Source organism: Homarus americanus, unplaced genomic scaffold (genome assembly GCF_018991925.1).
Source record: "Homarus americanus isolate GMGI-L3 unplaced genomic scaffold, GMGI_Hamer_2.0 scaffold45562, whole genome shotgun sequence".
Taxonomy (NCBI): Eukaryota; Metazoa; Arthropoda; class Malacostraca; order Decapoda; family Nephropidae; genus Homarus; species Homarus americanus.
The window spans coordinates 1,539,305-1,567,258 of record NW_024744839.1 but is presented as its reverse complement, the minus strand read 5'-3'; the positions used below and the strand labels follow the sequence as shown (position 1 = coordinate 1,567,258).

The 27,954-nt window shown below is 37.9% G+C and overlaps 2 protein-coding genes across 3 annotated transcripts in view; both read left to right on the top strand.

Moving 5' to 3' along the window:
* The first annotated feature begins 1,115 nt into the window (after window positions 1–1,115).
* On the top strand, window positions 1,116–20,607 carry LOC121878086. The gene is made up of 3 exons (XM_042384078.1): window positions 1,116–2,761; window positions 3,324–4,710; window positions 16,451–20,607. Exons 2-3 carry the CDS (start codon window positions 3,412–3,414, stop codon window positions 18,116–18,118), a joined length of 2,967 nt encoding a protein of 988 aa, XP_042240012.1. The 5' UTR covers window positions 1,116–2,761; window positions 3,324–3,411; the 3' UTR covers window positions 18,119–20,607.
* Window positions 20,608–25,759: 5,152 nt separating this feature from the next.
* Window positions 25,760–27,954, top strand: part of LOC121878065 (contactin-like) — a 33,354-nt gene continuing 31,159 nt past the window's right edge. For both annotated transcript variants that reach the window (XM_042384044.1, XM_042384043.1), the window contains exon 1: window positions 25,760–25,914. The gene's annotated coding sequence lies outside the window, so the exon portion shown is untranslated. The remainder of the gene's footprint in view (window positions 25,915–27,954) is intronic.

Below are 27,954 nucleotides of genomic sequence, written 5' to 3'. Positions count from 1 at the left end.
GAGTTGTGTTCCCGGGAAGGTGTCCATAAAGTAAAACTTCATGTAGTGAAGGGGAATAACCAATAGATAGGTGCTCTATAAGGGAGACATTAATGGGGGCTTATTTTCAAACACCTTGCTCAACCAAAACAAACTAAACTAGATATATAACACACAAAATCTCAATAAATTGATAGAGAATATCTGTAATGTATACTACTGTACTGGTAGTTTAATAAGTACTTCAGTAGTATACGATACAGGGAGTCCCTGGGTTATGACTGGATGGTGTAAGTCGTTCTTTTAAAATGTTGTATTTAACAATCCAGTTAAAATTTTGCATATACTGTATGCAGTAATACTGGTTCAACATGTAAGATCTGATTGTGAGAAAATTTAAAATTTTCTGTGATGGGCCAAGCCACCTGCATGAACTCAAGCCAGCCAGATGCGACTGGACCCACATGAGCAACAGCTATGCACTGGTGTTTATTGTGTTTTACATTGCAATTTTGTGTTGTTAGCCATTTCAAAAATGTCAGAAAGCCAACAGATACCCCAATGGGTAACAGTCAAAAGAGAAAATAAGTCAGTCTAATTTAATGGAATATCTGCTTTTGTATTTTCTTTAAAAACACAGTAAATCAAGGTTTAATAGTTTTCATAGCAGTCAACCTTACACATGCTTGAATATTGAGACATGTTGTGTTAGTTTTGATTTTTCTTTGTACTGTAGTAATGTAATTAAAAATTTTGAGCCATATTTAAACACACGCTATGCTCTGGAAGAAAGTAGGAGAAATTATTTTCTCAAAATTCTTTACAAACTAATTAAGGAAGATGAAAGGAAATCTATACTAAATTAGGAAATTGACGACACCTCGAGTAGAAGAGCCTGTCAGTTTCTGCTTACTCACAGTTGCCTGGACTCTTACATTAATTATGTAAAGGAACTGATACTACAATACCTGTACTGTATACTGTACTGTGTTATCGTGCAAGAGAAAGAGGGGATGGATTGGGTGCCATTTTTTTTTGTGTGTGACTCAAAAACTTGTACAGCATGCCCTTAAAATTTGCGGTGATTTGGGTCTGAAAATGGCTGCGAATATCATTTCCTGGCCGGGGGGGGGAGGGGTGATTTTTACTTGTGTTTGTCCTAAGGATAATTATTTCTTTTACCCGTATTATGTGTGTGTGTGTAGACACACAAAACAAAACAAAAAAACATACAAATACCCCCGGTAAATAATAATGGGAAAATCTTCTCACAAATAATAAAAAAACAAGACAACAACATGTATCAAAATGTAAAAAAGAAAATGTGAGTACCCTCAGGACAACTCCGTGGTTTGTTATTAAAGTGGAGTTGGTTGGGTTGTCAGACGGCAATTTTTTCCTCGTAAAAATCAGTGTGTAGAACTAATGGCATCTAAATGCCAGCTAGAATTTGCCGAATATTTTAGCGATGCTTTAAACTTCAGTTTTATTTGTTTTGTCTGTACAGTAATAGCTTTTTTTCACCAATCCAAAGCAATTAAACTGTCTGTTCAACTAAAAAGTAAAGATAGTGTACAGTATTGAGCTACCATCACATGGCAACACACAGTTTTATCGAATGTTTGTCAAGTTCAACTGTTTAAGGCTTTACAGTAAATGTAGGAGTGCCGTACTGTATTATATCTGAATGGTGAATAGTGTCATGAAGGTTGCTCAGTATCTCAACTGGTCCACCATTTCATTTTTATTTTCAATGTTATAAGTAATGATAGAATATGAAACCTAAAATGTCACTTGGAAATTTTTTCTGCAGCCTTTGGTGGACATTTCACTTCATGTGATTTTTAACAAGCCAAGTAAAGAGATGTGATTATGCAGAATAGGATATAGATATGTGCTGCACTTTTGTGGTTGGGCATCAACATTAGATGCAGTAGTGTTCTTTAAGCATGACCACATTTAACTTTTTTTGTGGCATGACAGTTTTTCTAATGCTGTCATGGAGTCCTTTGTAAAATGAACAAATACCAGTACCGTACATGAATTGTACATACGGAATGTATGATTCAGTGACATTGTTTATTTATGGATGGGCCAATATGAAATGAGAGAATGTGTATACTGTATTGGTAAATCAAAGTGGCAGCTATATGAAAATATTAGATATTTAGATAATTTTCTGCGTTAGTTGTCATATAATAAGATTCAATACATTATCAACAGTACTGTACAGTATATTGTTTTGACTACCGTAGATGTCCAGCAGGAAGACATGATTATGGACTTGACAGAAACTTCAAAATTGCCAGTTGTTTTCTTAAGCCTGGTAACAATAGAAACTTGCTGTACACATAAAATCTAGATTTACTTTGCATTTTATTCTGCCAGTATAAAATGGAATGATTGGAAATGACTATGATTTGTTAATTTTAATCAGACCATTAAGAAAACTTGTAATGCAGTACAGTATATGTATACTGTATTGAAAAAAATATATGTTCAGGTAATTGGAAATGCTGTACAGTACTACCATTTGAAAATTGTGAAACCGTCACTTACTGTACGATATCAACGTTCATGTCTTCAGAGTGCCACAAGTTAATTTTTTATATACCCATCCTTATGGGAAGCCTTGGAACGATTGCAAGAAAAATGGTGTATTTTGTGCTTTTGGCCCATCACAAAGCGTCCTGTTTTCAGCAACCCAGGTTCCAGCCTTTGAAGTCATTTATTATCACTACGAATGAGGAAGATGTATCCAGTTAGCAGAGACAATCTTGAGGTATGTATTCTATGCATTTATAATATCACTGTTTTAAGTGAGGGGTATCTGGGTTGTTTTGAAAGTCATGATGCACATTTTAATCTAGATTCAAAAGTCAGTATTGCTCGAAAGCTCCAAATATCATGGCAAAATTAGTTGAAGAGTAGAGATTTGGCATTGAGTAATAGCTGCTAAGTTGATATTTAACAGAAACAAGCTCTGCTCGTTTAATTTTGCAGATGAAGTGAGAGGAGCAGGGGCCTTGAAAGGAGCATCACCATGTCTCAACAATTAAGCCTGAATGAGCAAATTGGAAGCCAGCATCAGAAAACAACCTGATATCCCATGCTTGTGAAACAGATTTTAAATAAAACATTTTAATATACCCTTGTCTTATATTTCCCTTGTTGACAAATTCCCTACAGTACAAATCTAGCCTTTTTCCATATTGTAAGGCTCAAATGATGGTTTATAGCATAATCATTTTGCATGTTAAAAGAATTTCATGTAGTGTACAGTACATATATTGCATGAATGATTTTTTGCAATTGATTACAGTTATTACTTTCTCTCATTGCAGACATGTCTGTGGTGAGGTGACCACTAATTAGGTGGTGCTTGTCTAGAACTTCATTCCATCTGCCAAGTTTAATAGACAGCCAAGCACGATGGAAACCAACCAGAACACTTCAAGTATGATGTGGTATAACTACAGTCCTGTTGATGGCCTTATTACCACAAATGCTCCAGTTCAAGTAGAATTAGGTACAGTTGACATAGCAAGACAAATTAATCAACAAGTTCAATTGCAGTATGGTAACTTACAGGCAGTACCAGCCCAACCTCAGCATCAGATAATAGTTAGTACTCACCCGCCACAACCCCAACCAGCTCCGCCAACTCCAGAATCACCCGTTACTCCTAAACCGCCAAAGCCTCGTGCAAGAGCAGCAAATGGTGAACGGGTGCCTTGTGGCGAGTGTGGAAAGACTTTTTCTTGTAATGCAAACTTACGAGATCACATGAGACTTCACACTGGTGAAAGACCATTTGTTTGTGGTGAATGTGGAATGTCTTTTGCTCAGCGCTCTAACTGGAGGTTACATAAACGTGTTCATACTGGAGAAAGACCTTATATGTGTGGCATATGTGGCAAAACATTCTCTCGTAGCTCCCATTTACCTGGTCATATGAGAGTTCATACTGGGGAGAGACCATATTCCTGTGAGCAGTGTGACCATTCATTTGCCTCTGCGCAGGCTTTGAAAAATCATGCACGCACCCACACAGGTGAGAAACCTTTTGTATGCGAATTCTGCCAGACTGCTTTCACACATAGTTCATCTTTGTCTTCTCATAAAAAAAGGTGCACTGGTGAAAAAAGAAAGCGTGGTAGACCTCTTGGTAGTGGTCGTAAGTCATACAGAAAAAAGCCTACGGGTAGACCCCGTGGACGGCCTAGAAAGAAGAGTCGGTATGGAAAGAGAGGTCGCAGGAAGAATCCCCCACCTGGGGACGAACATGGAGAACCAAAAGAAGAAGGAGCTGTAGTTAAGGCTGAGATTCATACAGATAATGAAGAATCTCAAATGCAATCAGTAATCCAGGCAAAGCAAGAGTTGGAAGATATACCTACAGTAATTGTTGATGCTGACTCCATAGATGTAGAGCACGCCGAGCTACATAATGATCCATTAGAATTAGAGAATCATATAACACAGGAAGAATCCATATCTCAGGAAAGTCATATGATGCATCATGAAATGGTACCACCAGAACAGGTTGTCTCTGTGGCAGCAGCAACTGCAGGCTTGGATGAGACCAGCAATCTACACCAAGAGGCAGCTGTTGCTATGGCTGCATTACATGAGGGAGCAGCACTTAATTTGGCTCACCACCAGTTGCCTCAAGAAACATATGTTGAAAGAGATGCATCTCATACCATGTGGTACCCTAAACAACACTACTGAATTATTGTGATTAAATTTATAGATAACTTTGACAATTTCCAGTTTCAATGCTAGTATTGGCATGAAGTTTTAATGTAAATTAACTACTTAACATGCTGCACTATTAAACCACGCCAGTAAGATTTCAAATGCCCATTGTGGATGGACTTGTGGGTTTTTAATTATAAATTGTTCATCCTGTGGTTACTTTATGTTCTCAACAGAACAAATGGTTTTATGTCTTAATATTATTTTTGTACTGAACTAATAGTTGCTTGTGTATTTTGTAGGCAGGTTTCACAATACATGTACTGTATACAGCTGAAGAAAATATCTTGTAAAGTCGTTGAATTTTATAGAACTTTATATAGGTCTGTGTATATTTTCTTGTGTCCTTATTGAGATTCTGATAAAATTTTTAATGTAGTTGCTTTATGAAATTCCATTACAACTGAATTGTGAAACATTTGCTCAGATCATTTATTTTAATCTAAGACATTGATGAAGTAATATTTTTTATATTGGATGAGTGATATGAAAAATTAACAAGTACATTTTGACACATCAGCAGGAAAAATAAACATTTAATGATATATGCAGTATTTGTTCTCTTGGAAAATATCTGTTTAACCTCAAGATACGTGACTCTTTCACATGAATGGCAAAAAACTATTATTGTTTAAAACAAATTGTAGTTTCTCATTTGTCTCAATAAATCTTCAGAATTTTTTTGGGCAGGCTGTTAATATTCCGCTGTCAAATGCAATTACCATACAGTATTACAGTACTGTACGGTATACTGTAGGTTGACGAAAAGCAAAATTTTAAACAAGATATTCTATGCAACAGTGGGATGAAGCACTTATCAATACTGTATCCCTATAATGCTGAGGGATAAGTATAGGTATATGAGGCGCATACGACGAGGGTGGACAAAGGGCCAGAAAAAAAATGGAGACCTCCGACACTTTCCAGCCCCTCATGTAATGATGCTTGGGTAGTTTTACTTACTATCAAAATCGACCATATTGACACTTCCATTCTGAGTAACCGAGTCTCTCTCTCTCTCGGGATACAGAGGTGGTTTCCTTATCCTTTTGTGAATGAATTTAGATTTTGACCATAGTGGCGCTTTGTCCACGCTGGTCGTACACGCCTCGTGTATAATGGTGATACTGTACTGTATTACACTTTTGTTTGTTCTATTTTAAATCCTGAATGTTACTAACAGAAATCACATTTTATGTACAGTGTCTTCAAAGCAAATTTTTTATTAAATGTTAAGTTTAAATATTACAGTACTTTCATTTGTAATGTATAACATTGTTTGGTTATTCCTTTGTCGTTCAGTAGTTCCATTTATTAATCAGAGAATGTATGCAGATTGAAAATTTACTTTTGATATCTTGAAACACCGGATACTACAAACTTTTATGTAGAGTTTGGACTTAATCAGACTTCGGGGAGATGTTGTGTTAATATTTTGGATTAATCTACTCTCTGAAGCACACTTTTGTTGGAGGTGAAAATCCATACCATAAACTATATACCAATACCTGTACTTGTACTGCATAATATTTGATATTTTTGCCACTGTTGCCACTGCCCATCTTCACAGCATCTAACATAGGCTATAATGACATTTAAAGGTCAATCCCAGGGTCCCTCCAACCATTGTTTTATGGTGTTCATAAAAATAATGAAAACTTGATTTCTTTTGGGAAGGTTTTAGAGCAATATACCCGTACTATACATTTAAAGATAGCTTTTAGGGAAAAAATTCTGCTGGAAGTTGCTTCAGGCTTGACATTATTAACAATTTACATTGAGACCCTCAGTAATTAATTGCTTCTGTCTACAGTAATTTGTCAGATTTTTTGTCAGTCACTTTTGATAATGTGGATTTAAATTGGCATTAAACAGTGAAGTAACAACAAAGAAAATCCAATCATACAGTTGACTGGTACAGTATGCAGTACAGTAGACGATCATTTTACCAAGCTTGGGGGGGTGGTTCACTTGCACAGTTAAGCCCTAAGCACAGTTGGGGGTCTCCATCCACGAGAAAAAATGATACTGTATAACGAGCTTCTAACAACTCCATTACAGTATATGCGAAGGTTATGTATCACCACTATCATTCTTTCCCTGGTTGTTTAGTGGCTAACTGTAATACCTTTCAGGCATATAACTCAATAAATGTCTGTGTCAGGGTGTGCAGTGGTGTTAACTTCATGGCTGCCAACTTCATGTGAACTGTGTCACGTGTACCCAGTTACAAGTGGTGACATGTAACCTGCTTACAAATATTTACTGCACTTGATAAAGCACACGACTCGTGGTATGTATAATAAAAACAGTACAGGTACAAGCAAATATTGTTTTCATGCTAGTGTGCTTTAAAATACCAAAATTCAGTAGCTGTATTAAGTGCCATAAATATTTATGTATGTATAATCAAAGTAAATTTCTCCAATCACAGTCCGTACGGCTGGCCACCCACTGCATAGTTGCCACTTTTTTTATTTGACTTAATAGTACTGTATCTACTAAATAACTCAATAATATAGTGCGATTAAAAAATAAAAAATTAATAGATGATGAAAATGATACGTGCATGGCTATAGTAATGTTAATTTGCCAAGCCAACCTATATAAAGCAATCTACTGTATTACATTAAAGTGAGTGTGCATGTGGACTGAACAGATGACTCATTCTCTGTAAGGGTGACTGTAGCACATGGGATGTAATGTGGTCAAACTGACAAACTCAAGGTTGAACCTAAGAATTACTGTCCATACAATGTGTACAGTACTTTAAATTCTGAAAATGTACTGATTTTTTAGTTTAGGTATTTTATATTTATTGAGTTAAATTATCATACATTTTTCACTTTGGTTCAACATGTTTTGTTTAATACTAAATGTACTAAAGGGAATATTATCAGAGAACATGACAAAGATTTATTGAGTCAAATAATTCAATAAACAATAATCTTACATAACTCGTAACCTATACAATCATTACACAATAGTACAGAACAAGATGAAACCCAGTAGCTTAGATCCACATATGATAATGGACGGTGAGACACTTAGTGCGGTTGCCTCGCAACTCGCTTTGCTACTCACTGCACCACCAGCCACACTTCACACAACACACTCAGACAGTCACATAAGTGCAATTTTTCTCACATAAAATAGTCACAAAAAATTGAAATTCCTTAATCTTCATCACTGGTTGATGCCGCTGCTGGGTCGGGGCTGTCTACTATTGCTGACTCGGTACTGGCATCAGGCTTTCTGCTCGCTCCTCCTGTTCGCTACCATGGTATTGTATCCTTCATAATATATCATACGCCTGGTTGTAACACCTGGCTGTTTGGTCTTGGTCTGCATCTTTGTGTCATAATTTGCATGGCATTTTGCGTACGAGTGAAAAGATGGGTATAGTCTCAGGGCCACATAAAAGTACCGCATCTCGGGAGAAAGATGAATCTTTTATCCGTACACTATTTTCACGGTTTTCTGAAAATAATCAGTCTTCCTGGAATTAGTACCGGGTAAGCATTTTTCATGAACTGGCATGCAGAGGTGAATTTAAAGTGAGAAAAGATTTACAATAACATGAATATCAACCTAGTTAAAAGACAAACTTATTTCAATACAGTTTCAGTGCCCACTTGAATCCATATCATTCGTGAAGTTTTGTGTAAAAATAGGTTGGGAAGGTTCAGCATTTGGAGAGAATTGAGGAGACCAACTGGGTCGAGAGATGCACGAGTTTGAATGTGGGGAAGAGAGGTTGGGGATAAGAAGTGGCCTCAGATAGGAACCTGATGAGGGAGGCTGAAAGTGGCTATGCAGTATGAAGAGCTGTCATTTTGTAATCATTCTAGTCATAAAGACTGGTCATGCATGATATAGACAGGAAATAAATACATGTCCTTACCACAGGTTGATAACGCAGGGGTTAGAAAGAGTCAAGAATGTTCGTGACTTGGCTTGTGTGTGACACTGAAGTACGAGGTAAACAACACTAATTTGCAGGCAGTATGAGGTACAAGACACTTGTTTTACCATGTTATTACTATTTTCACTAATATTAGCAATCATTATTACTAATCCAGAAATTGATCACAGTACTGTACTAGACTTGTGCTTGGGGGTTTGGGGGTTGAAACACAACGTGAAGCGAGTCAAGTCCAAGGGCAAGATTTCTACATCACAAAAGCTGAGAAGAGACTGGGAGGCTTTCACGTGTGAGTGAAACATAAATACCTACTTGGCCTGCCCATTTTTATTCACATAGGCCCACTAAAGGTCAAAGCATCATATGATATGATCCAAAGCCCAGGGATTAAATTGTTTATATTTTTAATGGACCAAAATCAATCAACAGCCAGACAGTAGGGAACTGGTTTACTGGTCTTTGATCCTGATAGCTTTTATCACCACAGATCCTTATTGAGGAATCAAAGAATCAAAAGTTGAAACCTTGTGATTATTTGCCATTGCAATAAAGGTATTATTTTGGGTTCACCCCCAGAGGTAACATTGAAAAGAAGGACTCCTGATCCATGTACATTCCAGTGGTATCACTGGATTTCTTGACATAGCACCGCTTTTTCATTCATATTCAGATTTCCTGCAATATGTGTGTGACCACATTGAAACAGGAAGCTCCAAGACTGTCTGAAAAAATGTCCTTAGAAAAATGGGGAAGGGGTCATGTTGATCCCTAATTTTTAACAAAGGCCATTGCCATTGTATTATACAGTACAGGGTATAATGAAATTTATGTTTTCTTGAAACTTATTTCCCATTTTTAGGAAGAAGAGAGGTACCAAAAGCTCCTTTATATTAATAAGAATACTGTACTGTACACCTCATAGCAAGACAATAAGGCTTTACTGTCTCCCCCAAGGTATGAGGACCCTAACCTTTATCTGATGCATCAATCCAAACCAACAAATCTCAGTTGATGACAGATGTCATTTATTCCTCTTCTGTGTTAATCCCTTCATGGGATGTTGAGGAAAATGGAAGACCGTGTCTGGACCTTACTTTCAGATACAAATTCAATTTCATTACTACTATGCTCAGGAAAAGCAATAATACCTCAACCATATGGGCAGCAAAAATTAGCTTTCCTATTAGCCTTCCACACTGTTTGTGAGGTACGCCTTCACATCTTTGTAAATGGATTGATAAATTTCTTGCTCAACTCTTTGTGTATGGAGTCTCCTCCTTGCAGAATAAAATTGTCTGGGATTGGCCAAATAAAATGTCAAAAGTGGTGTTCTGTAGTGAAGGGGTTAAGCACTTTTAACTAAATGACCCTTAATACAGACTACCGGTACATGATAGGGTTGTGTGTCACCAGACAATAAGATTATAAGTTATCTCAATTTGGTTGAATCAATCAATTTCCCTCCCCATTACACCCCTCTCCCCAAAATGGGGAGAACAGGTGTAACAATAATTATCCATTGTAGATTGGATACAGAATATATTAAGAGCTGTGTGTGACCAATGAGCATAAATCATGCCAAAGCAATGGCTCCACCATCTTTTGTTTCAAGCCTTTTCCCCATTTTGAATTCATATTCTAGCTTACCACCTCTTAAATATCAAGGCTATCATATGTATTTCACATAAGTAGTGTGGGGAAAATGACTGGGACCCTTAGAGTAACGAAAGTTACCAGTACATAATGTTCGTATTTCAGAGGTTTTCTGTAAATGGGAAGGCCAGTGAGTCCTGAGCCCATGGGATTAGAAAAAAAAGTGCTTCCCAACTGATGTATTCTCAGACTCCAGACTGACAAGACCGAGACAAAGCTTTGAGGATAAACTGTTCTGCACATTAGGCTTAAATTGGGACTTAAGTTTAGGAAAGAAGCAGGTTTTTAAACACTTATATATTACTTATAATTTTCTATAGGAACCAAATAGATGTTCTTCAACCTGTTTCTTGCCTTCATTTAAACTAGTGATTCTTAACCCCTTGGTCACAACCCAGAACTAGGTTGCCAATCCATTTTAGGTGGGCCACTAAGTGTCTCCATTAACTTGGAACTTATGATTGGAATCCAACAGTTGCTACGTCATAGGAGTCTAGATTGACAACATGGCAAAGGATTGTTTTACACTACGTATTTTATATTTCAGGTTTTGTTTCATTAAAGAATACAGGCATCCCACGTTAGAGATATGAAAAATCGCTTATTTGAATTTCCTAAATTATCACCCCTTTTTTTTTTTTTTTTTTTGTAAATGAAAGCCTCCTTGCTTACACGAATTTGGGTCCCGGCAAAATTTCAAGTCACGCAGCTGGGGCGGCCACACCACCCCATAATGCTCTCCCTACCAGGCTGAGGTAGGAGTTATGTTATGGTTATTTTTCAACCTGCAGTTTCTGGTAGATAAACACAACTTTCTTCATATATTTTTTTATTCATTTACATGCACACACAATCTTACATACAGAATGTGCAAAAAGAAACAGTCTAAAACATAAAGGGAATAAACATTTCATAGTGTACCATTGTAAGTTAGCAGGATGAGCTGGGGGAATTTAAAATACCGGGTATTGTTATTATTCACACATACAGACATATTGTGCAAAAAAAAAACTATCATAAGGTCAAAAACATAAAGGGAATAAACATTTCTGTGTGTGGGAGAGGGAGCGTCCCCAGCCGGGCTGAGTTGCTGTGGCGATGCTTGAGGGCAGCCTTGCGTGATGTAACCAGCGCCTGTACAAATGGAGACTGATAAATTTTCACTTGGCTTTTCCCCAATGGTTTTAGCTGCATATTTTCATCTTGATAGTATTTCATTAATACGTTAGATAGTAAATTACTGTACGTACAGTACTGGACAGGAAGTTGTGTACTATTAATCATCAGTTGGGTAGGTTTTTAGTTGTTTATGAACTGATTTCATGTTTTTGGGATATGATACAGTGATATCCCCATTAGCCGGAACAATTGGTGCAGAGCTCTTCCGGGAATGGGATATTTCTGGGTAACGAGACGACTCAAAGCTTGAAAAAAAATTCCTCATCCCCAGAATTTTCCGGGTAACGTATAAATGTTCTCGGAAGTTCCAGAAATTGCCCATTACATCATCTCTAGAACCCGGAAAAATGACCCTCATCCCCGGAATTTTCCGGGTATCGGGAAAATTTTTGAGTAATTTTCCTGAAAATGTGCCCATCGGAAAATCCCAAAGCTGGAATTTTCCAGAAAATTCCGGTTAATCGGAGAGTTCCGGGTTTGAGGGATTCTGGTTAACGGATATATTACTGTACAATGGTCCCTCGGTTAACAAAATTTCGGTTAACGAATTACCTTCCATAAGAATCTTCAATTCGGTTAACGAACAAAAATTTGATTAACAAAATCCTTACGAAAATCACGTTTTGTTGTGAGCATCAGCTGATGGGTTAGTCAGCCAATTCAGTAATCTGTTTTATGTTTACATTCGTTTCCAGTGGAGTAAATATCAAGAAAGTTGTGCTCTTTAATATGTTTGCATGTTTTATATTAAAATTATTAGTCATTTTAACATTTATTTAACATATTGATAATATATGCAGTACAGGGAACTAGTTTGTTGTGCGCCCATCAGATGCGTGAGTCGGTCACAAGGCGTCAGTTGAGGCTTTGAAAACAGTGGAGAGAGCATCTATTTTGTTGGTGTCTTGAATATTTTTGCATTTTTCATTGAAATTATTGGTCATTCTGAACTTTAGTTAACATATTGATAATATATAGTGCAGTGCAGTGCTGATTTAAATAAAATAATCTTGAATTACACCTAGTGAACTTAAAATTTTATTGGTGAAATGACTGCATCAAGCATGGGTCCCTGAAAGGTGATTTCTCCTCCATCCCCACTTCCTTCTCTTCTCCCTTCTCCTCCACCCCACTTCTAATTCCCATTATCATCATCATCAACCAGGAACCTTCTACATACACACCTCAAAGTAAGTGTACTTTACTGCATTTTTTTTTTTACTTTGTATGTACTTTTCGGTGAGCTGGAACCAATTACCCAATATCCCATTGAAACAATGGATTCGGTTAACGAAATTTTCGGTTAACGAACGACCTTCTGGAACGAATTGTGTCCGTTAACTGAGGGACCACTGTATTGGGATTTTCTTGTAATTGGGGGAACCAGACCTTATTTCTCTCATATGGTGTTTTATTTGCTATTCAAAAATTTGCTTAACAAGTATTTTTTTCAGGAACTTAACCTATTTGTATAGTTAGGGATATCTGTATGGCAAAAAGACAGTACAGTACAAAGGTTCCTTGAACTAGGATTCATATATATCATTGAGTGTGGAGAAGCCATGCCAAAATGTGTCATCTTTGGGGAAGTTCCGAGTAATGAGCCCAAAAAGTCAAGTGACATCTTAAAGGAAGGCAGTACTTTTGTAGATGAAGATCAATATTCTTCAAAGGAAAGAAAAACAATAAAAGTGTCAGTGGTTGGATGCTCCAACCAACAAGGTGGTACAGTACAGTATACTGTACTGTATTCTGTTCAACAAGGTACTTTGGCTTCTCTTATGTAGCTTGGTGGATTGCAAAACAAAAGAAACCACGCACCATTGTGGTGAGGAATTGGCAAAACTTATAGCTCTCAGCATGATGTGTACAGTCTGTGGAGTTAACATTGCCAAGAAGATGGGAGAAATTCCTTTGTCAAATGATACAGTTAATACATGTATCTGTAACACCTTAAATAACCTAAGTCAGCAGGTGATTAAAGTTGAGTGGGCAGTTTTTTTCCAACCCTGAATTTGATTTAGGAGGGTATAAAGGTGGGCATGGAACCCATTTGATGTTGTCATGGAAGACCTGCCTAAAGAAATTTTAAGCATTACTAAGCTGTAGGAGCAGATCATTGAGTTATTGTGTGTCATCATACTGTACTATGATATAAAAAACAAAAGGAATCGCTGAGTGGCTTCTGGATAAAAGTGCACAAAGAAAAACCAATTCTGGGAGGTGAAACCCTGAAATTTCTCTTGCCCATTGCTACAACCTATTCATGTGATTTTCAACCCTTACAATCATGAAGACAAAACTCCGAAACAATTTGCAGCCAGAGTGTGACTAACAATGCAGTCTATCTTCAACAGCATAACATTTGAAGAACTTTCTAAGCTAGTGCAAAATATCACATAAGGCTTTCTGATGAATTTTGTTAGTCTTGTATTTTTGCTGTACTGTACTATTTACTTTATAGTACTTGTACATTAAATTTTACCTTTTATAGCAGTTTTCATTGGTCATCTATTTTAGCATCATATATATCAGCATAAATTGTGTTGACTGAAGCAGGGATCAATGCGTTAGTGCCAAACCCATAATTTGGGTTGCAGAAAATTTTTTTTTGGGGCATTAGCCAGATAAAATATTAAAAGTGGCCATCACTTCTCTCTCAGTCAGTTATGTGTCACCACCATTCTTGATGCAGGGGACTAATTTAAAGAAAAAAATTTAGAAGGAAAACCTAAGATGCACCAAGCACTGTACAAATAACATGAGATGTGTCATCAGGGTAAACACTATACAGTACCTGTAGTACAGTTGTGTCCTCAGTATGTGAAGACACTAACTATTATTAACCAAGAATGTAATATTTCCAAAATATTCATTATATTGGAAGAATTATAGATAGAATTAGGAATAGATAAATAATTGTGTAAATGAGAGTAGTTTAGTTCCTAGGCCAGGGGTTTTCCAACTAGGGGTTTGCAAACCCTCAGGGGTACACTGAGGGCTGGCGAAAATCAGTATAGAATAGTATACTAATTTCATCAGATTTAATTTAAGAGGTGATATAAATTTAATGTTATATTTAAAATATAGAAAGTAGCTTCTCGCCAAGCACCAAATATGTTTTGACACTGTCGTTCTATATTGAATTAGTGTTAATGTAAGTACAGTACCATTCTATATTCACTGTCTCAGTACATTAATAGGGTGTATGGGTTGATGGTCTGATAACAAAGGGGGGACCTGATGAGAAAAGGTTTAAGAACCCCTGGCCTAGGTCAACTGTCCAAAATACTGTACTCCCCTCTTCCCAGGGAGCTAACAAGATTTGTATGGCAAGAATCTACTGTTTATGTTAAGTTTCACTGAACACACTGTGTGTGTGGGATCATGACTCAGGTTATGGGGAAACTAGCCCAAGGATTCTATTGCTTTCATTAAGCTACCCAAGAACAACCTCACCAAGCACTCAACCTCTTAAAGCCTTACCCCCATTTTTTTTCTTTAAAGAATAAGAACACATTATAACCTGTACAGAAGAATTGACTGTATAGACAGGCCTTTAAACCTACCTGACACAAATTTTCATCATCACCACCATCTTATGGCCATTTTTGTAAAGGGATTGTAAGCCGTAAGTTGGGGGTGCTGACGTAGGGTGTACTATCGTTCCTCTCCCTTGCCTGCTGAGATGCTCCATTGATAGCACGCAATGGATAACATTTTAGGAACAGTGCGATCCTGTGTGTGTGTGTGTGTTTCCAACACGTACATCAATTTCTTGCCAGAAAACACAGTTTAGGGGATTATTATAGTGATCACTATAATCTCTTGGACATTTTCAGTACTGATTATGATTAGTTATGAAATATGAGAGTATCCTATATTAAAATATTTAAATTTCATCAAAATCTAACAGTACCTCTAAAGTGTTAAGGTTATTATAATTTTCATGATTATTAATAATAATGACAAGATTGTTATTATCTGATTATTGTAACGTGATCCTGAGCATGTAAGCTTCAATTTGTTATAAGAATGATTGCATTGTCACATTTAGTTAAAGAAATATAGTGAGTTCTATTTTCCAAAACTTAACTAAGGTTACTGGTGTTTTTCTCTTTTTGGCACTAACGAAGTTATGGTCCATATAGCCTTAAATAACAAGTTATCTCAGCTGTGGGCTGTACAGTTATAGTGAGCTTGATTTGTCAGTAAGTATGTAGCTCCCAGTTAAAACATTTTAAGGAACAAAAGATCCAACTCTCAACTAATTTACTTACTCTATCAACCAATTTTTGTCTGTACAGGGTATATCATTATCAGCTTAAATATATTGGAGAAGACAATAACTAGGTCTGAGAATTTTATGCAAGTTGGTAGATTTTTTACTCTTTTCATTACTAAATTTGTAAGTTTTGAGATTGATGTAGATCCAGTGTAAAAAAAAAGGTATGACCCCAGGGTTAGGTGGAATAGAAAACGAGCGATAATCTCAGAGGCGTTCATGTATTGGTTGGGTTGGTTTAAGTCCGATGTTTCATACACTTTCAGATGCCTGGAGTCTCAAAAAATACTTCTTGGATTGGTTGTACCTACATTACACTACACGAAAAATGTCTGGTGTTTTTTTTTTTTTTAGTGATCACAAACTGTATTGCATTATTTAAATTTATTGTCACCAATACTTTTAAAAATAAAACTGTGCAGTTTTGTGCACAAGTACAGTTAAGAGATTGGACAACTGTATTGGCAGATATAAAAAAAATTCCAGTTGTTGAATGTGATGGCTAATAAAAGATTTTACTGTATTTAGAAACCTAAAATATTGTTCAATATTTCATTGTCTTATTAGATATGATAATACATAGTATTTTTCTTTTGTTTCAGAAGATGATGGTCTAATATCAACTGGAGATCAGCTGGAGACTTGATCATTGGTAGAAGTTTTGATAAAACAAGATGGAACACATTGTGACTTCTGGTGTAACTGGTGCAACTCAGTTAGCAGGTGTAGGGACTGTACCAGGAGTCACAGGTGTAACTGGAGTAACAGGTGTAACTGGAGTAACAGGTGTGACTGGAGTACAGACCCTCAACACTGTGAGTGGTGTTGGCTCGGTGACGGGTGTAACAGGTGTAACTGGGGTGGCCTGGTACAATTACAGTCCAGATGCAGTTGGTCAGCTGATAACTACAAGTGGTCCTGCAGTTCAAGTGGAACTTGGCAGTCCAGATATTGCACGGCAGTTCAACCAGCAAGTTCAGGCTCAGTATGGTAATCTACAGGTTCAAGTTCAAGCTGTTGCAACCCAAGCACCAATTGCCAAGCCTCAACCTGCAGTTACTCCAGACCCACTCATGATTGTTAAACAATCCAAGCCACGCGTACGCCAGAGTGGAGGAGAACGTGTACCATGTCCAGAGTGTGGAAAAACTGTTTCTTGTAATGCAACACTTCGAGACCATCTTCGCACTCATACAGGGGAAAAACCTTTTGTATGTGGTGAATGTGGCCTAGCTTTTGCACAGCGTTCCAACCTGCGCATGCACAAACGGCTTCATACAGGTGAACGCCCATATATGTGTGGCATATGTGGTAAAACCTTTGCCCGTTCATCTCATTTACCAGCACACATGCGTACACATACTGGTGAGAAACCTTATGTTTGTCAGCGATGCAACCATGCCTTTATCACAGCACAACAACTGAAGAATCACTTTAGAGTTCACACAGGAGAGAAACCCTGGAAATGTGATCGCTGTAGTGCAGCTTTCACACATTCATCATCTTTATCAACGCACAAGAAAAAGCACACTGGTCAGAGGCCTTATCAGTGTGAGAAATGTAATAAGGCTTTCTTCTTTAGCTCAGCATTGGACAAGCATATGAAAGTGCATTCCAAAGCACGCCCATTTAAGTGTGATTCCTGTGAGAAGGCATTCAAATACAAAGAGAGTTTAACTGTGCACAAAGAGAAATATTGTGGTAAGGAAGTGTCCAAGAAGCCTCGTGCCCCTCGCCGTCCTGATGCCAAAAAGCCAGGTCCAAAACCTGGCAGTGGTCGTAAGTATGTTCAGAAAAGAAAAGGTCGACCCCGTGGTAGACCCCGTAAACGAGGTCGTTGGGGTAAACGGGGAAGGCCTAGGAAGTATATCAAGGAGGAAGATGATGAGGATGAGGAAGATTTTGATCCTGAGCTTGAGGCTGAAGAAAATACTGCTGAAGTTATGGCTGATGAAGAAGAAAATGAAGAGGAGTTGATACCAGAAGCCACTATAGATCCACTTAAAATTGAAAAGCTAACAGCTGAAGATGCTGAGCTTCATCATGAACATTTAGAGCAACATCATGAGGAATTACACCACCATCATGCTTTGCAGCATGAACATATGCATCATACTACACATGAAATTCACATTGATGATGCCACAGCATTGACCATTGTTTCTCCAGAAGAAGCTGAGCAGCAGGCTGTGGAAGCAGCAGCTGTTGGAGGTGTGCAGTTGGTTACATTACACTCAGAAGTTCCAATTCAGATAGTTTCACATGATCCCCAAGTTACCCATCAGTTAATTACTCGTGATGGTGTACAGATGTGGTATCCTCGACAGTATCAGTGAACCAGCAGATGTGACTGACTACATCTGCTTCTTTTGTGTTAAGAAGTATTCATGACTAGTGCAGTAGTCACGACTCATGAGAAAAGACATCAATAGATGTATCTAAAAACCCATTACAGTATATTGTTGCTTCCAAGATAAAAATTAAAAATCTAGTTTTAATTGTCTTATGATTAAAAACAAATTTTATTTGAAAAGTTTTGTACATCTAATTTGGTGCCTGTTGGCAGTTAAAATTTTTTTATTTTTTATTTTATTTTATTTTTTTTATTTTTAGAAATACTGAGTAATCATTGAGGTTAATTTCCTGTGCCAATGGGAAACCGTCAAAATATCATCATGCAATGAATATTTAAAATGAGTTAAATCTTCTTAGAGTCTAAGCTACTTTGTCATATCATATAATTTTCATAACTACATAATATATTTTCAGGATTTATTCTCTTAAAAATTTTAAAGAAGATTTTGCTATTCATTTTTCATCAGAATTTCATGGACATTTTGTGTATTGTAAGTTGCATGCACTGATATACTGTACATTTATTAAGAACATTTTATCAGCTTTCGGTGCTCAGACCTTTTTATGTAGCTGAATCCTTTGTTTTACACATTACTACAATGTTCTGTTTTTAATATAAGCCAGAAGGGTAAACATACATACATGTATGAAGTCTTATCATGGTAGTATCATGATGAGTTGTGTATGGAAAGTATTGATTATATTAGCTCCATTAATTCTGGAGGAACCTTCTGTTTGCAAGAGGTTCTTCTGTTAACAGGTTTAAAAGAGTATGATTTGCATCTTTGGTGTTAGTGATACAAGTATGTCTGAAGCTGTGTTGGTAATGCCTGATTATAATATGGAATTAAAGTATGTTTCCAAGTACTGTATTCTGGGATCCATTTTTATGTTGGGGAAAACCACGACACATATCAGCACCCTAATTATCATAGACACTGTGTTAACAACTTCAAATGCTGATGCTGTACAGGGTGAGCATAAAGTCTTTCCCTGATTACAAACATTTATTACACAAAACATATGCTAGGTACAAACATACAGTTTTTTGCAGCTTAAAATATGCATGAAAAAATCTATGAATTTGTCTAGACAATGCTACAACATTCATGTTTCTATCTAGAATGGTCTTCGAGATATGATTTTTCATAATCAGGTAAAGACTTTATGCTCACCCTGTATATCTAAAATCAACATAAGTACACAAGAACCTGTATACTCAAACATACATGCATAAACACTTGCACATGGACCGATGTAGAGGGTGAATGTTTGATGAGACACAAAATGCTCACTGAAAAGCAAACAGTTGACCCCTGACTAGTGATATGTTACTGATGGTGTCAGAAAATATTTCTGTGTTCCAATAAAAACGGTTTGTCAGTATCTTTTAGTGTTTATGAGACTTGGCTGTTTAAAAGTAAAGGTAGTCTGGCAATTACCTGTACATGTATTGGCTATTATCTACAGCAGGGATCAGCAATGTGTTATTATCTGATTGCCACCATTACATTCCATATTCTCAAGACCTTCAGTGTGTGCCACCATTTTTTCCTTGTATAGATACTGTTCATCGGTACATTATATCCATTGTACTCACATATAAAGTAGTAGTACAGTAATTGTAAAATGTAAACTATACAAAAACATAAAATTTGCATTCTATTGATGTAATTACAGAAAAGTTGTAAGAAAATGTCATAAAATTAATATAGAATTTATCAATTTGTGATAAAAATTAAAAGTAATTTAGCTTTAAAATTAATACCAACTTTTGTAGAGTATATTGCTACAAGCATAAATCATTTACTATTTTTAAAAAAGGAAAACTGATTTTGTTTTAAATAACATATCAATCTGTATACTACAGGGTGATTTTTTTTTATTAGAGAACACTAAATAATTTCCATACACTAAAAAGTATATGAGTTACGAACTAATATTTTGTGTAATGTTAAAGGAAGATGTTACATGATGATGAGAATTATCAGGTTTGACTTGAGCCTTAAGCGCTGTTTAACAGTTTTCACTCGGTCACACCATGATGCTCTGTGGAAGAAGGCATGTTTCTCTGAACTGTTTCACCAGTTTCCATATCACTGATGTCGAAGGTTTTGCACGACCACTAAGGTAACCTTTAAAGGCAATTTGACATTGCCTAAAGGATGCCTTCTTGATGTAATGTTTAACAAGAAATATGTGTTTTTCCACAGTGAGTGCCATGGCACTGATGGGTCATGTGTTAAATCAGTTGATACCTGATAACTCTCAGGATTATGTTACAGTAACAGGCTACAGTTATGCAAAATATAAGGTTCCTAGCTGATATACTTGTACCTTTTAGTGTACTGTATTGAGGGTTCTCGAATAAAAAAAATCACCCTGTAGTAATAGTTACCACACCAAAACAAATAAGAAAATATACTGTATATGGAAATCTATTGTAATAAATTTTTTTCATATCATTTAACTTTCTCTTTTAGTTGTGTCCAAAATGATTTCCATATAATTACTCTGAAACATTTCAAAGAACAAGTTGAATTTAAATCATAGTATCAATAACTTCTTACTTTTTTTCTAGAAGTACTAACATAAATCAGTATTAGTCACTTTGTTGTTGTTCAGAAAGAAGCAAAAGTTTGCAGTTAATGACTTCATTGCCCTTCCATTCTTGATGCCAGTTGTGTCAGGTCTGGTTCATAGTTGGAGGTCTGGAGAGGAAGACAGGTTTTAGAATTTTGTATGGTCATTTGACTGTAAATTGGACATTGTGTGTTATTGATACAGGAAAAAACTTGTTCACAATAGTAGCTGGTTCCAAAAGATGACAAAAGAGAGAAAGCCTCTTCTCTATTCTGTATAATTTTCTTGGTCAAACATTATTACAACAAGCAAATTTTACCTATAGCTGAGACCTGAATCATGAAAAATATCCATATATTTTAAGTGATCTCGGGTACCTCAAAAAATTATCTTTGTATGCGTCGGGTTGCCGTCCCCGATCTACAGGTATAAAGTTTCAAATTCTGATGTCTTGGAACCAGGATTGAATTGGTTTTGAGGATTTTCCAGTTTTCTGGGTCCTACAGTAGGTGAGGTTAAATTTTCTTTCCTGGTGTCACCCATCTGTTATCTTGGTTTGTCATTAGACTTAAGTCAAACTCTGCTTTCACAAAAACACAGTTGAACATTTGTTTTACTAATTAAATAACATAATAAAGAAATATTATTTTTTGCTTACTGATACTTTAAATAAAAAAATTATTAAATTCAGTCTTTAGAAGCTGAGAGTTCCTTGAAAGCGAGTGAAATCGGTTTGGTTGTATCTCCGCAAGTTCATGTGAGACGTGAGAAGTGGAAAGTTGATATATAATTGTTGTCTGATTTGATAAGTAGCAGAGGGATGAGAAAGCCCATTTTTGGGGAGTCTCCAGTTTTCTGAGATGTGAGGGTCTGTACCCATGCAAGCTAAATAGTGTACTGTATCAAATATGCAAAAATAAAATCTGGTGACTGTAAAACATAGACCGAAAAAAATATGAGCAGAGTCCATTGCATGTGCACACACACACAGTACAATGAATGCTTATAGTGTGTGTGTGTGTATATATATATATATATATATATATATATATATATATATATATATATATATATATATATATATATATATATATATATATATATATATATATATATATATATATATATATCGTAAAGTATTTTTTTCTTAGATATATCACATAAAGCAGTATCCCTTTTTACAGTCATTCTCATACTTCATGGTCAGAAAAAGGGGGTTGTCTTTACTACTATAACAATGGTGTCTGACTGTGTGTGTGAGGGTTGGTGTCTGTTGGGTCTGGCGACCTGTGGTGTAATGGTCAGCATCTTCGCCTTGCGAGCGAGCAGACCCGGGTTCGATCCCTGGGCAGGGTGAAACTATGGGCAAGTTTCTTTATGCCATTTACCTGTCTACCCAGCAGTAATTGGGAACCTGGATGTTAATCGATTTCTGGATCTTGTTCCAGGGTAATGGTTAGCCAGTGCAGTTGGCGAGTTGTCCGGTCTTCTCGGACTATTCCTTTACACTGGGTCATGCAGCTCGTCAACTCAGGGTGTGGTTGTTGTGTTGGCGACAGCTTCTACACCTTAAACAAATTCACTCCTAGGTGGCTCTTGGTCTGGCCATCCTCATTACACAAGGGGCAACCTTTATTATTGGTTCCAGGTTAAGTTATGAGGTGTATTAAAATTGCACTGATAAGTCATTAACATGCTGAGTTTTAGTTGTGGCAGGTAAAAATTAATTACAGCTCTGTTGGCATATACTAAGAGATGACCATAAAGATCCAGGCATTGACAGCCAGCATAAGGGGATGATAGATTATGTTGTCACCACTGAAGGGGTTAATATAGCTGAAAGAGGATTACAGTAGTACGGTAGACCCTTGCCAACTGCAGATTTTGATATTTACTCTATACCGTTTCACCAACCTTGCCATTTAATTTAAAGTATTGTGGGATTAGTGTGGAGTCTTTATCCCTCCGCAGTCTAATGTGTTCCTCCGTGAATGTGAGGAATGAATAAAAATAATATTGATAAATAAAAGAAAAGAAAATTACTGTACTACATTGCCATTTGGCAACCATTTCACTAAAGACAAGGGAAACGAGTGCTCTTTCCCCTCCCAATATCGTGGGATCAACTCCTGCGGACATAAAAAATATTTAATCTCTTTTAAGTTTTTTTTACCTTATGTTAATCATTTCTTTGATTTTTTTCACCATGAATGATTGTGTGTGCATGTAACAGTAAAAAAAAAAAGTTAAAAAATTATGTATATCTACAGTATCCAAAAATACGAGTTGAAAAGTAACAATAACACAGCTTAGCTTGGTAGAGGAAGAGCTAGGGGGATGTAGCGACCAACCAAGTTCACACAAACATTCACTTCACACACACCCACCGATGCTCTACTTTTTTCGTATTTTACAGCAACATGCCATCTCACCGATGTACTGTAAAATTTATTTTACTATTTAATTTATATTAAGCAATTTTATATGTATTTGACTCAAATTTAATTAAATATACAATACAGATACAGTACTGTATTGTTTAGTGAAGGAACAAGCAAATTAGTTAGGGTTTGACGAGTTTTATCCAACCCCCTATTTTCCATAAGCCTTTAGTCTTGCCAACCACAGGGTTTTTCAGAAACCTAACCCCTGCTGTTGGTGAGGGACTACTGTATACAGTATCTAAATAATGAAAATTTCAAACTTGGTCTCATATTTAAGGTATATTACAGTAGAGGGAAGTGTGTTTTTGAGGTTATAGATGTAAACTAAATGTAACAAAAAACCCACAGTATTTGTATCACTGTTTACAGTTTTGAGAAATAATTATTGAAAGGTCATAGTAAGGAAATATAACACTGTACTCTTTGATCATCCATGGGAAGTTGTCTCTTGTAAGTTATTACACATTATCAGTCATGCATGAATCTCTAACATTACAGTACTGTATATGCAAAACAGGTATGTGACAATGTGTTCAAAGGCATGAGGTAAAGTTATATTGAGTCTGCCTCCAGATTCTTTATAGAGCTGTGAGCTATTATTTATAGACTATATTCCAGAAATATTTGCTTAGGACCATGTTCATAAAGATTCATTGTTTGTATCATGACATGTAATTATTAATCACAATAAAACCAGAAAAAGTAATCTGGATGTTGTATATTTTGCAAACTATGCCTTTTGTTGTGGAAGTAAAAAATTCCCAGAAAGTAGCCAAAATTGGTAAATGGAGAATACTGTATTGTACCATATAGTATAGGGCTGTACTAACAGTTGACATACCTGACCATTGGGAACCCGAAGCTCACATAGACTAGTAGGGGCCCTCTCAAGGGTGATGGCACTTACAGGGGTGTACCCAATGGGCAACGACGCCCCCAGGGGCGGTGGTGCCCCTAGGGCCCTGCCCAGGAGGAACGGCGCCCCCCTCATGGACCCGCCCAGGAGCAACGGTGCTCCCAGGGGCCCTCCTTATGGGTGGCGGCGACCCTAGTGGCCCTGCCAGGGGCAGTGGTGCTCCCAGGGGTCTGCCCAGGGGACATGGCTTCCCAAAGCGCAGTGTCGCTCCCAGGACCCCTCGCACGGTCGATGGAGCCCACATGGGCCCTCCTTAAGGGTGGCAGCACCACTAAGGGCCATAGGGGTGACAGTGGCGCCTCCAGTGGCCTTCCCAAGAGCGGCGGGAGCACCAGGGGCGGTGGCGCCCCCAGGGGACCTCCCAGGGGTGGTGGCGCCCCCAGTGGTCCACCTAGGAGCTACGGCGCCCCGGGTTTCTCCTTAGGGACAGTGCCCCCTCCCCATGTACGGTGGCGCCCCCGTGGGCTCTCCTAGGTGCAAGGACGCCCCTAGGGTCCCTCCTTAGGGGAGGCAGCTACCCCAAGGGACCTGGTGGTGGCCCCCCAGGGGCAATCCCAAGAGCAGTGGCACCCCCAGGGGCTCTCCCATGGGCGGTGGCGCCTCCCAGGGGTCCACCTAGGGCGACGGCGCCCCAGGTTTCTCCTTAGGGACAGCACCCCCCCCTCCCCAGGCACGGTGGCGCCCTCATGGGCCCTCCCAGGGGCAAAGGCGCCCCTAGGGACCCATCCTTATGGGAGGCAGTGACCCCAAGGGCCCTGCCAGGGGCAGCAGCGCCCCCAGGAAACCTCCAAGGGGCAGAGGCAACCCCAGGGGACTTCCCAGGTGCGGTGGTGCCCCCAGAGGCGGTGGCGCCCCCGGGGGCTCTCCTTAGGGGCAGGGGCCATCCCAGAGGTGGTGGCGCCCCAAGGGCCCTTCCAGGAGCGGTGGCGCCCCCAGGGGCTCTTATGGGCAACGGCGCCCCCAGGGGCTCTTATGGGCAACGGCGCCCCCAGGGGCTCTTATGGGCAACGGCGCCCCCAGGGGCTCTTATGGGCAACGGCGCCCCCAGGGGCTCTTATGGGCAACGGCGCCCCCAGGGGCTCTTATGGGCAACGGCGCCCCCAGGGGCTCTTCCAAGGGCGGCGGCGCCTCCTGGGGACCTCCTATGGGTTTCAGGGTCCCTATGGGCCCTCCCAGGGCCTTTGGCGCCCCTAGGAGCCCTCCCAGGGGTGGCGGCGTGCTCAGGGGACCTGCCATGGGCCGTTGGGCCTCCAGGGTTCCTGCAAGGGCGGTGGCGCCCCCAGGGGCCCTTCCAGTACAGAGGCGGCCCTACACTACAGCTTTATATATATATATATATATATATATATATATATATATATATATATATATATATATATATATATATATATATATATATATATATATATGTGTGTGTGTGGAATAAAAAAGGCTACAACATAAAGTTTTAATATTACTGAACCGAACTAAATACACAGCTTCAGCCAAACATGTCTACCTCTGATGTAATTCATACAGAAACTAGCGACAATAAACATTATTATTGAAGGAGGATGTTGGCTCCTCCACACTCACTGGACCCTGCCTTCCTGTGTCCGGGCAGCGCCTCGTCCAGATATAAATCCTTGGAAAGTAAAAGATACCACTATAGAAGCATAAAAATTATATATTATAATATTTATTTAATTCACAATAAATAAAATATTATAAGATATCAATGAAAATGACAACTTAATTGAAATAAATTTATAAATACAAGAGAATCGGACAAGGTGTGTGGTCAAACAACAGGCACAAGGTGTGGCAGAGGAAGGCCCCTGCTTCATTAATGACTGTAAGTCTCATGCTATTTGTTTTTAGATGTAGGTTGATAAGAAAGATATCTGAGAAGTCAACAGGGTTGTGTTATAGCCCAAAGACGCTGGAGGTGTGAACAAGAGTAAATATTGAAGCCAAGACTACACTGGGTGATGACAGAAAGTGTCTTCAGCGTTTTACAATGTGTTTTGGGTGTTACTTGAGTTTCGGTCATCCGGGGAATGTGGGGAAAAGTTTTACCAGCGGACAACCATGGATTTGTTGTTAATCAATGTGTATTCCCGGTGTTTTAGACAATTTTAAGACCATTTTCTTCTGTGATGCTTCCCTCGCAAACGACCTAAAAATACCTAACCTAACCGGAAGGACTCTGCCCTCCTGGATCCCTTAGTATATTTAAGTAATTTGCAAGGGAACATCATAGAAGAGAATGGTGAATTTATAGTATAGCACCGGTCTTTCTCTCACAGTTATTAATGTGCATTTCGTAATATTTAAACATTTCTAAGACATTTTTCTTCATGATATTTCCGCCGGAAATTAAGGATAACTGAGATATTAATTTTCCAATAATATTATATTTAGTAAGTCACAAGTGTTGCCATGTGTTGTGTTCACCTGGCGGAGAAGCTCTGACCCCCTAGGCCAGTGCTTCGTTACCCTCCGTGTTGGCTTCTTAAGCATCAACAGTGCATGTTCGGGGGTGGTGGTGGTGGAGTTTCTTATTGGTTATAGCGAGAGGAGACTTAAGGCATTTTAAGATGCACGGAATAGCTGACGCATTAGTTTTCCCGGACTGTCATTAAAAAATACGACATTGTACAACATAGTCTTCAGAAAACAATATTTAGTAAATTATCAATATTAATCTCACAATAAGGCTCTTCCTCCATTCACAGAAGTATCACTTAGTAGTCACCCTAAATGCTGGTGAACAAATTAATAACAAAATGTAGGATATACAATGGTTGAAATGAGATTACAATCACTTTCCTGACCTCACATCTACACCCTGTGGAGGAGAGAGCGTCTCCAACGTTAACAGACAATATATCTTTTACAATCAGAACATTAACTCAAAACTTCTTTGTGTAAGTACATAATATTATATGATTACAAAATATTAGAAACTATATTGAGCCAATATAATTCACATTAAATACAAAAAATAAACTACTGTCAAAGGACATACGTCTTTTTACATTTTCATAGACCACCAAACCGCTCTAACAATGGTGACCGATAAAAAAGGACATATGGCACTCATCTTAGGATATTAACGGTATGTAAATACATAGCCATATGTAACAAAACTTATTAGAAGAGGCAATATTTACTAGAAGCTAATAGAACCTGACCTAACAATCAAAGAAAGCTACCTAACCTCCTAGCCGGTGGGCGGACCCCTTGTCACATTAAACAGAAAATATACTTAAGTAATCTCACTCACAGTAAAACAGTGTTAGTAGGAACTTGCCAGTTGCGGCAAAATATCCACTGCGTTATAAAAACGCTGCAATTTCACAGTTTTTTTTAAACCCAACCCAACCTAACCTTAAGTGCTTAAATATCTACCAAACAAAGTATTTGCACAATAAATTTTTATCATATTAGAATTCACTGATGAAAATAAAGAAAGAAAATAAACAACAAAACAAATAACTCGTTAGCAGGTCAGTCGTCAATATTAACTGGTTAGGTTAGGTGGAAATTATGTTTTTCCAATGGTTTTTTGTGTGTTTTGAACAATTGTGACCTTTGGAAAATAGGTGGATGGCTGAAACAATAATTTTACCCTTTAATTTTACCGTATTTTGAATTATTATACTGTAATGTCTTTATTTCGTAATGGTTCAATTTATATTAGAAAAAACGGTTAAATTTTTGGTAATGTCTGAGATCTGCAACATGGAAATCTTAGGAATTTTATCTTTGCAATCAATGGCTTAGACATTTCTAAGACACTTATTCTATGACGTTTTCCTAGCAAATTACCTAACCTAACCTAACCTCCAAACCAGGTGGTTCCACCCCTTGGTCCCACCCTGACAGGCTA